Source organism: Ursus maritimus, unplaced genomic scaffold (assembly GCF_017311325.1).
Source record: "Ursus maritimus isolate PB19 unplaced genomic scaffold, ASM1731132v1 scaffold_35, whole genome shotgun sequence".
NCBI lineage: Eukaryota > Metazoa > Chordata > Mammalia > Carnivora > Ursidae > Ursus > Ursus maritimus.
In genome coordinates this window covers 3707638-3722688 of record NW_024426119.1, presented here as the reverse complement: position 1 = coordinate 3722688, position 15051 = coordinate 3707638, and the positions used below count along the sequence as shown (strand labels likewise).

General features: G+C 37.4%; 1 protein-coding gene across 6 annotated transcripts in view; it reads right to left on the bottom strand.

The window, feature by feature from the left end:
- The window catches only part of CDIN1 (CDAN1 interacting nuclease 1), a 211583-nt gene that overhangs the window by 152142 nt on the left and 44390 nt on the right, over positions 1 to 15051 (bottom strand). For 4 of the 6 annotated variants that reach the window (XM_040620436.1, XM_040620437.1, XM_008702266.2 and 1 more), the window contains exons 2-4: positions 8801 to 8846; positions 7847 to 7911; positions 747 to 807 (exon numbers count right to left, since the gene is read on the bottom strand). In XM_040620436.1, the coding sequence (XP_040476370.1) occupies positions 747 to 807; positions 7847 to 7911; positions 8801 to 8846 (172 nt within the window). The remainder of the gene's footprint in view (positions 1 to 746; positions 808 to 7846; positions 7912 to 8800; positions 8847 to 15051) is intronic. The other 2 variants (XM_040620438.1, XM_040620439.1) reach the window with 1 other exon arrangement.

Below are 15051 nucleotides of genomic sequence, written 5' to 3'. Positions count from 1 at the left end.
AGACTAAATATTGTATTGCTCTTATTACAGTGGATAAATATTTCAAAGTTTAGGAATTAAATATTTTATTTTTCAGTATGCTCTCTGACACTATTATGAACTTTTTACAGCTTCTTCATTCATGGGAACTCTTTAGGGTTTCCTTTTTTAAATGCAAGACTATTATTTGTTTCCCGAAACAGAAGCAGATCAGAGTTAACAAATAAGTTCAATAAATCACTTAATACTTGGTGTTACTAAGAGCAGTATGCTTCTTCATATAGACAGACTTTTCTAAAAGGCAAGTATCTTTTATCATAATAAAAGTTTGCTAACAAAAAAATATATCAAGTAAACATTACATTTTTAAGTATACGATTTCTCTCTTCATTTTTATAATAGCATAGGTTTCTTGGCATACGTCTCTTTACTTAACATGGGTATTTCTCACACTAAATTAAGACAACACATCCAAAGAGGAGCATGTCCTGAGTTGTTTGGTTGAAATTTCCCACAAAATAAGAAACCAAGAAGCTGTTTATACATTTGCCTTAAAAGAAGCAGACTAATTATGTTAACTGATTTATTAATATATGAAGTTCTTTGTCCAATTATTAAAACTACAAAGAGACCAGGGAGCAATTTAAATGTCTAATGCACCTCAAAACCTCTTTCTTTAAGGTTAATTATAATTCTAAGCAAAGCTACTCTAGAGAGGCCCCTTAGGTTTTATGCAGGTTTAAATAAAATAATAACAATAACATTACCTCATTGGCCAGCTCCAGGAGCACTGGGGCCGCTCCATTTCTCCCCACTCCATTCAGGTACCTAGACAGACAAAGCCAAGTGGTAATGCAGTGACAAGAAAAGGCCAGCATAGACTTGTCAGCATCCCCTGTGAGTACACATTTCTCCTGGGCAAATGCCACGCTCAACTCTAGTTAAAGTATGCTACTGTCATAGGAAAGCAAGGGAAAAGGAAAACAAGAACAACTTACCTCAAAACCACTGGCAACTTACTAACTGAAGTTAGGGGAGTGAGGTATGAGCACAACGGGCTCCCTTCCCTTCCGGGAAGATGGAAGTGATTTTGAAAAGAACTAGCCCTATCACCAGGCTTCATCTACACCACAACCACCTTATGCAAAGGAAATAAGTTTACTCTTCGGGTTTGAAAAAAAGCATCCACTGGTTGACACCTTATTAAGAAACAAATGGAGCAGACTTGTCATCGGTGGGTCAGCACACCTTGTCAGGCAATACAAGCCATCATCTTATCTGCCCTGGATTTCTATCATAGCCTCCATCCTTCCTCATTCCCTAATCCAGCTATAAAAAAGCAACAAAAAAAACCCCTCCCCAAATCCATTCCAGACATGGAAGCCAAAGTGATTTTTTTAAAGCAAAAATTTGAATGTGCCATTCTCCTCAAAACATTTCACAGTCCCACATTAAATCTCAAGGCTCAAATATAACCACTTAATACCTCTTATAAATTTCTTCATAATCTGGTTCCCACCTATTGTCCTCGGCCAGTCTCATCTGTAATCACTGTTCTGCACTCCAACCTTTACCTGGAGAACTCGTGATTCAGCTTACATATGACTTTCTTCAATCCAACACAAGCCAGGGGTAAGTTAGGTGTCCCAAGGTGCAACTGATAAGCACCTTGTGAATATCTCCATCACTTAACACAGCAGCATATTTTATATGCCTACTTACTTGTCCACCTCAAACCCATTTCCCAATGCAAGGTTGAAAGCCTGATGAGGGTAGAGGAATTGTATTTTATTCAATTTATTATGCCTAAAACAACTTTTGGCTTATAATAGGTGATTGCATCATACATATATATTTTTTTTCTTTAATAAATGACTGATATCATAACTTTTAAAAGCCATACTGATCAAGAAAAGACATTCAATATGGATGTTTTCTATAGAGCATGCTGTTTGAGCGAGTAAATTAACAATATTTGTTTCATAGTAAAAATCAAAGTCAACAGATGAGGTCTTCCATATAACTACCACAAGCAGATATTAAATTATATTATTTCACAAACATGATTACGAAAATGTATGATTTTTCCTATGAACAAAGTGGAAAAATGTAAATTAGTCAAGGTAGGAAGTCTCAGGATCATTACACCTTCAAAGTAATTATAATAAGTTCATTTTCAGTATATTAGGGACCTCCTTGAAAAAACCGTTTAGGAATCTAATTGAGAAATAAGCACTCTCAGAAGAAAAGAAAAAAAAAAAAGGCAAGTGTGGTTTAGAGAAAGGCCCCTGGGAACCAGCTTAGCTCAGAACCTCACATCAACTCACAACATTTCCATTGCACTGACAGGGCTGCTCCGGAAACAACCAATCCATTTGGTCAAGTTTGACTAACTAATCCTGTGTTCAAAGCCACCAAACATGCACATTTGTAAAGGGTTCAGACTCCAGGTCAGATTAGTTAAGCCTATACTGTATTAGGATATCTTCACAACTTTCTACTCAACATTCACTTATCCCACAAACATTTCTGAGTGCTAACTTGCACTGGGCCTATTCCAGGTTCTGAAGGAGGAGCCCCGAACAGATCTTCCATGATTCCTGCCATCACAGAGATGATATTGCAGTGGAGAGACAATAAAAACAGAAATACATACATAATATCATGATACACTCTACGGTAAAATGGAAGCTCAGACGGGTTGGTCGGGAAGCCATCTCTAAGGCAGTGACACGTGGGTCGAGGCCCATAAGAAGGCAAATGGTGAGCCATGGGAGGAAGACCATTCCCAGCAAAAGAACAGTAAGCACAAATGTCAGGAATGTGCCCGGGGTGTGTGAGGACCAGGAAAGGCTCTAGTGTGACCAGAGAAGAGTTTTGAGAGCTAACTGGAAATAATGAAAAAGAGTAGCTAGACCTCAGACCACTGCCTATGCCAGAGAACTGTCGTTGGGGCTCAAAACTCCATGGTTTCACGTAAATGTTGCATTAACCATTAACCAATGGAGCACCTCTACTAAGTTTAAAGAACAGGAGATAGTCAAACAATAACCCACTATATCTATATAGAAACATGTTCGTACTTAATACAGTGGAAATTCCTAATTATGAGCTTGTTAAAAGCTGCCTAGTTGCCAAGAAACAAAACCCCAGGGTACTGATGAAACCCATCTGGGCTCTCTTAGCTGGTGAACAGTAAAGCTCTGACACGGAACCCCATCTCCCAAGGTCGACTGAGGGGCCTTCAAATGTTGAAAAGGGTAGACCTGATTCTGAATATATTTATTCTCCAATTTGTTTCCTAACTATATTCTGTAACACTTCAGAAGTGCTGGGGAAAAGAAATTAAGTGAAAATTAATTTGAAGTTGTTAAGTTTTCCTTTTTGGGAACTTTGTCTTCTATACCAAGGGACAGATTAGTTTTATTCAAATTTTAGAAATGCAATCAAAGGAACATACGAATTACAGAAAATATTCAGTGAGGACATGATCAGAAATTCCTAATGCTACCCTTCTCTGCATCCTCAAAACATCTTGTGCAAACCTGCAGTGTAGACTTTCCATATATTTACAATAGTTTGTTTCTCTCCAATCGGACTTGGAAGCTCTTTGGGAGAGGCCTACCCAAATGAATGCTGACCCTACATCCAACAGACCCTTAGCAAAGATCTGAATTATAACAGCTCTAAGGATGTGATTATGGATACTACATTAAGGTGACCTGTGCCATCTTTCTAATACCTATTTGTAAATTAAAGCTACTTTGCACAGAAGCTATGTGTCATCCTCAGCTTTGCCACAGGAGGACTAAGAAATGTTTACCTTGTGGGTGAAACCATCCTTAAAAGATCTTCATGGAAAGTCCATTTTATGTTTTTTTGAGTGTGAAAGATTTATTAGCATCTAAGATTAAAATAATATGTACTGATTTAAAATATTTTTTGAAGATTTTATTTATTTATTTGAGAGAGAGAGTGCGTGCTCGTGAGCACAGGTGGGGGAGGGGCAGAGGGAGAAGCAGACTTCCACGCTGAGCAGGGAGCCTTCTGGGGGGCTGATCCCAGGACCCTGGATCATGACCTGAGCTGAAGGCATATGCTTAACTGACTAAGCCACCACGGTACCTCTGATTTAAAATATTAAAGGCAAGGTTATTTGATCTTTATTATTTTCACAATAATTATAATGGTAGAACTTCAAAAACCTACCAAAATTCTATTCTAAGTTTACAGCTGAATACCACGTTTGTTGATTCTACCTTTAAAATTTCTGGAGCCCATCTCCATGTTTAGTGGGTTGTCTTCCCACTAAAACAGAGCAGTTGAGGACAGGTACCATGTCTTACTTACATTTGTATACTTGATTCCTAGCTTGGTAGATGGGACACAGTAAGTGCAAAGTAAATTGTGCTAATTAAACAAAAAAGTGGTTCAAATTTTCAGAAACTAATTTTGTCATGCAATATCAATAACATATTTGAGCTAACCTTTTTCCATGTGAACATCTGAATGAAACTCAATTGATCTGATTCTCTAAAGCTAATAAAGCTGGCCCTCAAACAGTATGTGTTGGAAGAAGGCAAAAGATGGGAGACAACATTTCCAAACCTTGCTATTGATGGGGATTTGCAAATCTGACCACTTGTGAATGTGTCTGTGTGTGTGCATACGTGTCCCTTGCAACAGTCGGGACGGACCTAAATAAATTTTACCACGTATGTTTCCTGTTTGGAAATAAAATGCCATTACTACAGGGGGAAAGAATAGAGTTGTTTTCAAAATGAACACTCAAGCTGTATCTGCACATACACAACATGAAGAAGTGTGAGGAAATGTCCTCAATAATTCAAGAGCTTGAGAAAACATTTTCAGCTGATATTTGGATACTTTGAACTTTCAGTTAACCACGATGGAATCACACAGTGGACTATATGGTTTATAAATACAGACTTTGAATTCTGAATTGCGATCATCTCAACATTAGCAAGAATGCAGAGACACAGGAATTCTCTGACAGCGCTAGGGGGAAACCATTATAACCTTTCTAGACAGTAATTTGGCAACATATAATAAAATTTTTAAATGCTCGTTATTTGCACCAGTAATTATATATATAGAAATCTTAAAAAACCGGGGCGCCTGGGTGGCACAGCGGTTAGGCGTGTGCCTTCGGCTCAGGGCGTGATCCCGGCGTTCTGGGATCGAGCCCCACATCAGGCTCCTCTGCTATGAGCCTGCTTCTTCCTCTCCCACTCCCCCTGCTTGTGTTCCCTCTCTCGCTGGCTGTCTCTATCTCTGTCAAATAAATAAATAAAATCTTTAAAAAAAAAAAAAAAAAAAAGAAATCTTAAAAAACCAATCCAAAATGCAAATACTTACATACCAAAATGTTTATCATAGTATTATTTTTATATTACAACATTGCAAACATATATGTTCAACAGAGTTATAATTCAGTAAATTATGGTACTTCTATACGATGAAATAATGCAATCAATAAAATGTTTACAAAAAGCTTTCTACAAAGTGATATGATGTCATACACATTTTTCCAAGTATAAAATTCAGGATTCACAATAGTATATATAGTATGACCTCATCTATATAAAAATGGATTAACAAAAGACTAGAATGAAAAATACCACAGTGGTTATCAGTGGCTGCTACAATTACGGGTGAACATGCATTCCTTCCTATACCATCACAAGTGTGCTTAATTTCCACAATATGCAAGTATTACGTTTATAAAAGAAAAAGAATTTTTAAAAAGTATTAACATTGTCAAACTGCTTATATATATTTTGATATAATACAATTTGCCTTTATTATTATCAGCTGGAAAACAAAACTCTCTTATGGCCAATGTACCTTAGAGAATACAAGGACATTAAACCAGCATGTTCACAAGAGGCTGTGTGGTCAATCCACGTGAAAGGTAACAATGTGGCCCATCTCCAAGCACAGAGCGCAGGGCAGAAAGCCAGGGAGCAGAATGGTCAAGGGAGAAACTGGTGAGACTCCTTTCTTATTAGTCTGTCCATTACAGCCTAACTTCACATTTTTGCTTCAAAATGTTATGACTCCTCAAAACAACTGAGAGTCTCACATTTAAATAAATTTATAAATATATATAAATATGTGTATATATTTCTGTATTCTCATTATTGCTCACCCAAATGTTCATCATTAAGTAACCGTATTGACAGGAAAGAATTTTATTTCTGGCTTGACCTACTCAAATAATCCAATAAAGTACGTTCATACCTCAGTAAATAAATATACTTTCATATGAAACTAAATTTTAAAAAGCAGCACTGAGAGGTCTTAGAAATCATCTAATTAAAATAGCCTTTAAACAACAATGAAAATGACTGTCAGGGGGCAGTCCCACAGCCCGTTAAGTAGATCTCCAAATTTCTAGGAAAGGCTCTATTTTCTACTGCCTATGTTACCAAGGCTTTAAAGACCGGACATAGAACCAAACTTTTATATGATGGCCTAAGACAATCATTTTTACAAACAAAAATGTACTTTTTGACAGGTAAGTAATTTTTCAGTCTTTCTTTGGAGGGTCTGGATTCCAACGCTATTGTTGACTTCATAGCACTTTGTGAGCCATTCTTCATTTTTCATGATTGATTTACATTATAACTTTCATTCAAATATTGATGTCACCGAAGAACTATAACTTTCGAAAAAATCAATTCAGATTCTACAAAGACTTGTTTAGAGGGGAATTCTCCTAGACACAAAAGTGTGAGTGCTTATGTGGTGTGTGTATCTTTAACAGACGTTACTACTGAAAACTGAACGCATCTCTTATTATACATGGCACAGTGTATAATTTTTTAAAAGGCTAACTTCAGTAACGTTTCTTTTCAATAAACACTTCTCAATTCTTAAAAAATGACTTTACAGAAACACAATACCGATATTTACTCTAGATACTCATTTCATTCATAAAATATTCGTGCATAAAAATCATTCATCTAAAATCGGCAGTGTCACTCTCACCACAGAAACGTTGATCTGTCAATCTTAGGTGTAATAATTTAAGAGCATATTTCAGACAGTTTTCCTTTCCAATATGTCCTTGAAATATTTAAGAAACCAACCAACAATGCTAATGCAAACCATTACCATTTACAGTTATAAATTATTCAGTCATATTACAAAGACAATAACATTTTGAGAATTTTTTTTAGAAGAGCTACTTTAAACATTCTGTTTTAGAACAGAGGTTGAAAACTATTTGTAATAAATTAGGCTGAAATTAAAATATCCCCTGGACACTATGTTGTTGATTTAATACCGAGATTTTCTTTTTAAAATACAAAACCCCATTTAAAATGTGACAGTTGTCTATTATTACCTATCTCCGTATGTCCTTACTTGACATGTCTTTTTTTTTTCCATCTCTAAAATGGCAAACCCAATACCTATGATGCAAAATAGAAGTGAACCAAATTCAATCTTATTTTCTAACGTATTTTTCATCTTGTTGATCTAAAGAAATAAAACTTGATTCGAGAACTTCCACACATGTATGTAGATACATGTGTGTATTAACATGCGTCTATACAAGATGTGCACTTACAATAAGTTTAAAGTAGCCAACTGAGATTTCATAATACTGTAAGGATTTCCCACATAGGATGCATACACACAATCAAGATAGTCTCACCATATTTTCTAAACAAACCATTTGAGAAATCATCAAAAAATATACCTGAAGTCTCAAGTAAGACTTATATCACAATGCCCTGAATGTTATATAGACAATTAATTTAGTAACCTAATTTATTCATAATTATTATTACAATTAATAGGTACTATGATACCCTCTAGTGGGGCAGGCAGGTCATACCTCTGATAATAACTTTCGATCGCTTCTGAAGTATGATGTTTGGCATGTGTTCTTTTAATATGTTTCTGAAACAAAACAAAAAAAGATCTTTATGTCGTGTCACGCATCAGGTCCAAGAACAGAATGACACATCTCCTCATCCCAATATCTAGCACACAGGGCAAGGCGGATAATAGTTTGGGGATTTGGGTGGTGGTAGGTCTTTTTTCCTTCTACTCTATGAATCTATGCATTCTAACCTCTACTGCCTGGCCAGGACGTCTTCAGCCTGCACCTCAAGGTACAGTATATATGTAAAAGCCAACAGGGTCATAGTAATTGAATCTAAATAAGTTTGCTTAGGGTTGCAGAGGGCAAAGAAAAACTTGTTCCCTCTTTCAACCTTTGTATTAATTTTCCCTCAATTCAATTCCATCTAAGTCCTCTGCACTCTAGTTTTACAAGCCAATTGCCATTTTTAACCAGGAAGAACATTGCTTAAAAACAACTTATTTGAAAACTACAAAAAGTAATTCCATAGAGACTTGCCACTTGACTGACACCTGTCATCTCATGATAAATGACTCCATTTTCTGCCTCTCTTGCCTTCTGCCACTCCAGCAATGGTCATTTATCATCATCTCTGTCAGCAATGGAAAGCAGCACTGACAGTGCAAGTCAGCAAACATTTAGCACATGGAACCACGCAACACAGGGAAATTATTATTGTCAGAATAATAATGGTTTAGCATAATTTATTACAGGTCCACCAAATAAGCAAAGGCTAGATGTTATTAGACAGATGGATGGGTAGGCTTGGCAGGCCTCCACTGAGACGCAGGCGGTGCTTGATGTGGAAAGGAGAACATCCTCCAACCCAATCAGAGAGCTGGCAGTTCAATTACAAAGAAATAAAGGGACATTCATCATTCAATTAGGCACCTGTCAACCCTCACAAAGGAGAAAACTTCTAACCTGGTACTCCTGGGAGAAGATGCTCAGCAGAGTGGCCTGCGATTGACTGGAACAAATAAAAGAAGGACAAAGTTAATTACTGGAGTGCACGGCAAAGAAACAAAAGAGAAAGGAGCTTCAAAGGTGGGCCTGCTGCCCTGTAATCTAACAGAACATGAAAACAAGTGTGGAAAAGTTGTTCCAGATGAACACCTCCAACAAAGGCTTCCTGCTGCTAGGTCAAGGAGACAGAAAAAGGGAAAGGGAAAAATATGGATGGCCTTGGAGCAAACGATCACACAATCTGGACGTTTTTTAAACTTTAGAATGATTATAAATCACGTCTGTAGTGTGCAGTTATGTTAAAACAGACCAAGAGGAGGCAAGGTTTATTTCCATTAATAAATGATAAGAGTCAAATCCCAGAACCAGTGGAGAACATGCGGTTCACTCACTGGCAGCATTCTAAATTTAGTTTGTTAGCGGACAGGTATCCTCTTCTGCAGCTATCTCAGAGTCAGGGGGGAAAACTCTGGTCTTCCCTAGAAGTAGCACCGCGAGACCACTGGAACATTCCTACTGACACTAGCGGGCTTTGAAAAGAGAGGCTTTCACAGCAGAAAGCCGAGGTCCTGGGAGTATGTCATTCCCAAAGATGGCCAGAAGCCTTATGCATCCAAGACGCCACACAATGTCAAACACCTGGCAGCGAAACAACCTGGAAAACACTCTTCCCAAGTGGGAATGTGCCTCTCACAACTGTGAACGTTTAGAAATAGAAAGGAATTTTTTTTTTCTCTAAAAAGCAATCAATATCCTACTGCTACTCTTTTTGATTGCCCTCTGTAGATATCTCTACCTTATCATATCTTGAGAACAATTAATTATTTCTGATATATTTTCCTACCAAATGCTATCTGAACAAATTACAATGTTAATAATTTGACTTTTATGGTGCACCAAAGCACTATGAATAATTAAAATTTTTCTATGCGTGAATGAAACCTCTTAAGCTCATCACAGGTAATTTGGAGAGTGTGAAATAAAAACAAGACACCATATTTCTTTACTCGCTGCCACTGTGTTGTCATCTGCACACCATCACCAATTTGGCTTCGAAGCCCTTTCCATTCTCATCAGACTACAAAAAAATAGGTTAAAAAAACCCACAAACACTGTAAAAGTTTAGCAAGGAAAATCAATCATTACTAAAGAATTGCTTTAATAACTCAAAGGCACTGAGATTGAATAAAAATTATAAAACAATTATAAACTCACTATAGTCCAATTTTTTCAGTTTCCCTTTAAAAATGGAAGCTACCTTTGAAAGAGCGAATTTTACACATAAAATCTTCCTATTATTTCTGGCTTGCCTGAACTTCATATGAAATCAGATACCCCAGTAGGGTTTCTGACAACCAGTGTCTGAAAAAAAAATGGCAAAATTAAGCCCAGATCCTTCCGTACTGAATAAGTCAATACATGAAATATTTATGTGCAGTAAATAGACCCCCTCCTCATTGTACAGCAAAATATATTTAGGTCAGCCATTTAATGATAGACAAAATGTCAGTCTCCAAGGTCAGAAAATATGATGGAAATAAATGTGCTTGTAATGGGCAAGTTGGAGACCAATGACTAATAAGGAGGAAACAAAACTGTGAATAAAACAAGAGTGTAACTGTGGACGCCCAGAATGGGAGAGTAAGAGACAGCTGGAGAAATAAGTTCAGGAATAAGCAGTTTCAGAGTGAGAAGTTGGTCAACAGTTGAGAGTACTGTAAAAACGGAGGATGAGATAATGTGTTTAGCCAGGAAGCTATCTTTAAACTGTTTAGAAGTCAATTCAGCATCAACTGTGGACAGAGCCTATGGAGTAACCAACGGCCAATGGGGTTAGAGAGGAGATTCCAGGAGGAGGTAAAAACTGGCCTAGACATAAAGAGAGCAAATAACATACTTAGCATAGTAAAAAAGACTGCCAGACCTGGGTCCAAAATCCTTTGGGTTTGGTTGACTAGACAAAGCTGTAGAGAGCTGAATGTCCTCTGCCAGTTTATTTGTCAACCAAGCTGGGTTGTGCCTGCTAAGCTTATAGAAGACTCACACCGTAAAGAGCAGGGAAGTATTAGTGTAACCAAGGCATTGACTCCAGCGTATATCATTTGTTATTTTCCTCTGGAGTGTTAATCCTGAGAAGATATTCCAAAGGGAAGGAGGCAAGTAGAGGTTAGAGCAATCATAGTCTTCAAGGGTACAGCTCTGAAGAGCTTACCACGTTTGCCCTTCCCCCACAGCAGCCTCCCAGTGTTGGATCTGATTGGCTAAGAGTGCAGAAGTTTTGGTATAAATTCAACAATCACCAGGTTCACAAGGAATATGGTTTTCAGCTAAAGAAGAGGGGAGAAAAGGACATGAGTAACTGAAAAGTCTATCTTGGACACCACAGTCAATCAGTCGGCAGTACTCACTGTGCATCTATACTGTCCTGAGGTCATGGGTAGGGGGAAATATACCATCACGATAAAAAAAAAAAGAAAAAAGAAGAAAGAAAGAAAGAAAGAAAGAAAGAAAGAAAGAAAGAAAGAAAGAAAGAAAGAAAGAAAGAAAAGAAAAGAAAAGAAGAAAGAAAGAAAAGAAAAGAAAAGAAAAGAAGAGAAGAAACTAAGTAACCAACTTAGAGGAAATTTTCAACATGTATGTGCAACCGAAAAAGCAAAAATTAGAACACTGTCAAGTACCAACGTATTTTTTAGGGATCTAGTGAAGCAAATCACACTCTGAATCCTCACATATTTCAAGACTACACTGGCTTTGGAGCCTAGATGTGTCACTTAGCGTATATGTGTTTTAGATTTACATGTTCAAAAACAGAGTCACTTAGGGGCGCCTGGGTGGCACAGCGGTTAAGCGCCTGCCTTCGGCTCAGGGCGTGATCCCGGCGTTATGGGATCGAGCCCCACATCAGGCTCCTCTGCTATGAGCCTGCTTCTTCCTCTCCCACTCCCCCTGCTTGTGTTCCCTCTCTCACTGGCTGTCTCTCTCTGTCAAATAAATAAATAATCTTAAAAAAAAAAAAAAGAGTCACTTATTTTGCACAAATGACCAAGATACATTATTAAAACCTCTTCAAAAATCAGTTTTGTCTTTTTTTACCATGCTACCCTCCCAGATTAAGCACCTTATCCTGCAGCTTTCTGAAAAAAGAAGAGCAAGCTGGGGGACCCCTAGAATGGCTATGCAAAACCTTGCCCAAGTCGTGTGAGTGGCTACACGGAGCAGGAGCAGTCATACTGCAGCAGTGGCGAAGCAAGCATGAGGTCAGAGCCAACACAATGAGGATGGTGGCACAGAAGAGGNAAAGAGCCCGGGGCCTTGAGAACATTGTTGAGCTGCTCAAGCAACCACGAACTGAACTGACCATGTTCCATACTTCTTCTGAGTAATAATATATGCCTTTTTTCTTAACCTTCAGAAAGAAGAAATAAACCCACTCTGGTTTCTATGTGTCCTGGAAATAGGAGACATGATAGAGGGAGGAGGAGAAAAGGTACTCCATCATGATGGCACGTGTATGCAATGTGCTACTTGGAAAGGACTGTCCATTTTTGTACTTTCTAATTCTCTTCTTAGCTGGAAGTTACCGTATTTGGCTTCCTTAAAGTTGTTCCTCTGCCTGTCACTGTGTCACTAAATTGATGTGCCCAGAGATCATAAATTGGGGGGTGTGTATATGATTTTTCCATATAGATTTTAAATTCTTACAGGGTACTATTTACTCTCACTTTACATTGCATTCAGGACTCTTCAAACCCGATATATGAAAAGGTGATATACCAGCTCCCCATTCAATATTTAATTCAACATGTCCCCAGATCTGTCCAGCTAAGATATTCAGTGACCTGAAGGATATTAGAGAAAATGAACATCAGAGGGGTTCATGAGTACTGCAGGACTCAGCACAGTCCTAGTTGCAATTCAACTTTCATATAAGGGGGAAGTCCTCACGTTCCCAGGTGGAGACTTATAGGAAAAAAAAAAAAAGGAATCTTAAGGAATAAGATACCACACATTTTATGTTCTTCCTCTTCTCAAGTACCCAACCTCTGAAAAAGACCATAAAAAAGTAAATACCATTATTTAATTTCCAAGCTCCTTTTGCTACAGAATCTGGGAAGCTTAAATGTCTACACTTTACTGAGCTCAAAATTCTTTGAGCAAAATAAATATTATTTCTGGGACTCAGAAAGCAGTAAACAATTCAAAGGGAGATGAAGCAGGATATTCCTACAAAGAAAGAGACTTGAAGACCTCATGGTTACGAGGCGCAATCCTCTAAGTCTGTGAAAGAACGCAGTGGAACACTGGCTGTATGTGGTTAATGATTCAGAGTACTTGTCAAGGAAGGTCTTCTATGACAGCAATACACCTGCCCCCCCTCATTGCACCTTCCTATACACCTGCACACAAATTTCAAATGGAGACCCTTTTTCCCCTTCTAAAATCAAAATGAAATTTAATAAGATAGCAAGACTTGGTACAAAAAATACCACTTTTTTTTTTTTCAGGAACATATAATGCAAAAATGGAAAGAATCTGGAGAGAGATTACTGATACTCTGATACTGGGGGTGAGGGGAGGAGCATACAGAAGGAGAAAAATAGTTAAATTCAAGAAATAGAGAAATATTTATGCATTCTACCTACCCACGCCCCAATTTCCTCTCTTCCCAACTTTCAACTTTATACCAAGGTTGCAGACCATATTCTATGACCAATCATAGCAAATATTCCCATAAATTAGTATACAGATGGCAGCATTAAGCTTAGCAATAATCAATTATCAAAAAGAAAATTTTTGAAAGACTACAGGTGTTACATATATGAAAAAAGAGTAATTGTCTCAGGCTCTTAACTAATCTTGCTGGTAACCTGAAGTCACGAATAAAACAGCTCTACAAGAGCTAAAATTTATATGGATATTTACTTTGTCCTAGAAACTACACTGGGCACTTTGTTTTACCCCCACAACAATCCCCTGAGGTAGGTACTATTATCTTCCTTATTTTAAAGATGTGGAAATGAAGGAAGAGAAGTTAAGTAATACACACAACTGCTTATTTGTGGAACAGGGAATCAAAATCCTGGTCCAACTCCCAAACCCAAACTCTTCATCTCAGTGCCAATCTGCCTTTCCAACAGTTCCCAGAAATCAGTTCTACATGTCATGTGTACTAATACCCCTGCTTGAGCATTTATATGGTATCACATTACACTCCAGACACCCCTGCAAGGTAGGCACTGTTGCTTTTTTAATAGGAAATTGAAGCCACGGATGTTTTGAGCAAATTCTGTGGCTTTAGACAATATTCCCTTAAAAAAAAAAACCCAAAAAACAAATTACAGTTTTCCTTTAACTAGCTACATAAAAATGCTCTTCTTTTTTGTGTTGAAAGATAAAGGAACTATTGACTTCAAGAAACAATCTAGGATTAAAAAATTGCTGGATCGTTTCCATTATTCCCACTGCAGTAAGGTATATTTTGTTAATAACCACATCATTGCCTCAAGTGTCTCTATGTGACTGCATATATGTCTTTTGCTCAAAATGCTATTTACTGCATACAAAGCAGATTTAAATTCTTCCCTGAACAACACAGTATAAATAACCCAGTCTTCTCTATAGAGGACAACACCCTCTACAAGTGTTAATTAAATAATATTTAATGAAGAGTTTCCTAGTTATGAAATAGTATATAGTCTGTGTAAAGTGCAGAGATGCCCATTGTTAGCATTCTGGCATATAACCTTCCTGGGTTTTTATTCTGTGTCTGCTGTGAGTGTGCGTGTGCGTGACTATGCACACACATAAACATTTTAAAAATTATGTTTTTAACGTACTTTTTTGTCACGTCTTCATTATGTAAGATATTAACATTTATCTATGCCATATTAACTCTTGTTAAACTATTTTTTTTGTGAATAAGACACATAAGAAAAAAAAACCAGAACAAATGTTCAGCCAATGAATATATAAAAGATGAAACCACATAGAGCCACATAGAATAAACAAAGAGAACACTGCTAGCATCCCAAAAAGCACGCTACTCACTCACCAACCCTTTCCGCTCACAAACAAACCTGATCTCTATGCTCATCTCTGTCTTACTCTTCTTTATAGTTTTACCACCCAAATAAGTATCACTAAGGTGTATAGGTGTGCTTTGCCTGTGTGCAAACTTCACATTAATGGAACCACGCAGTGTGCTCTTC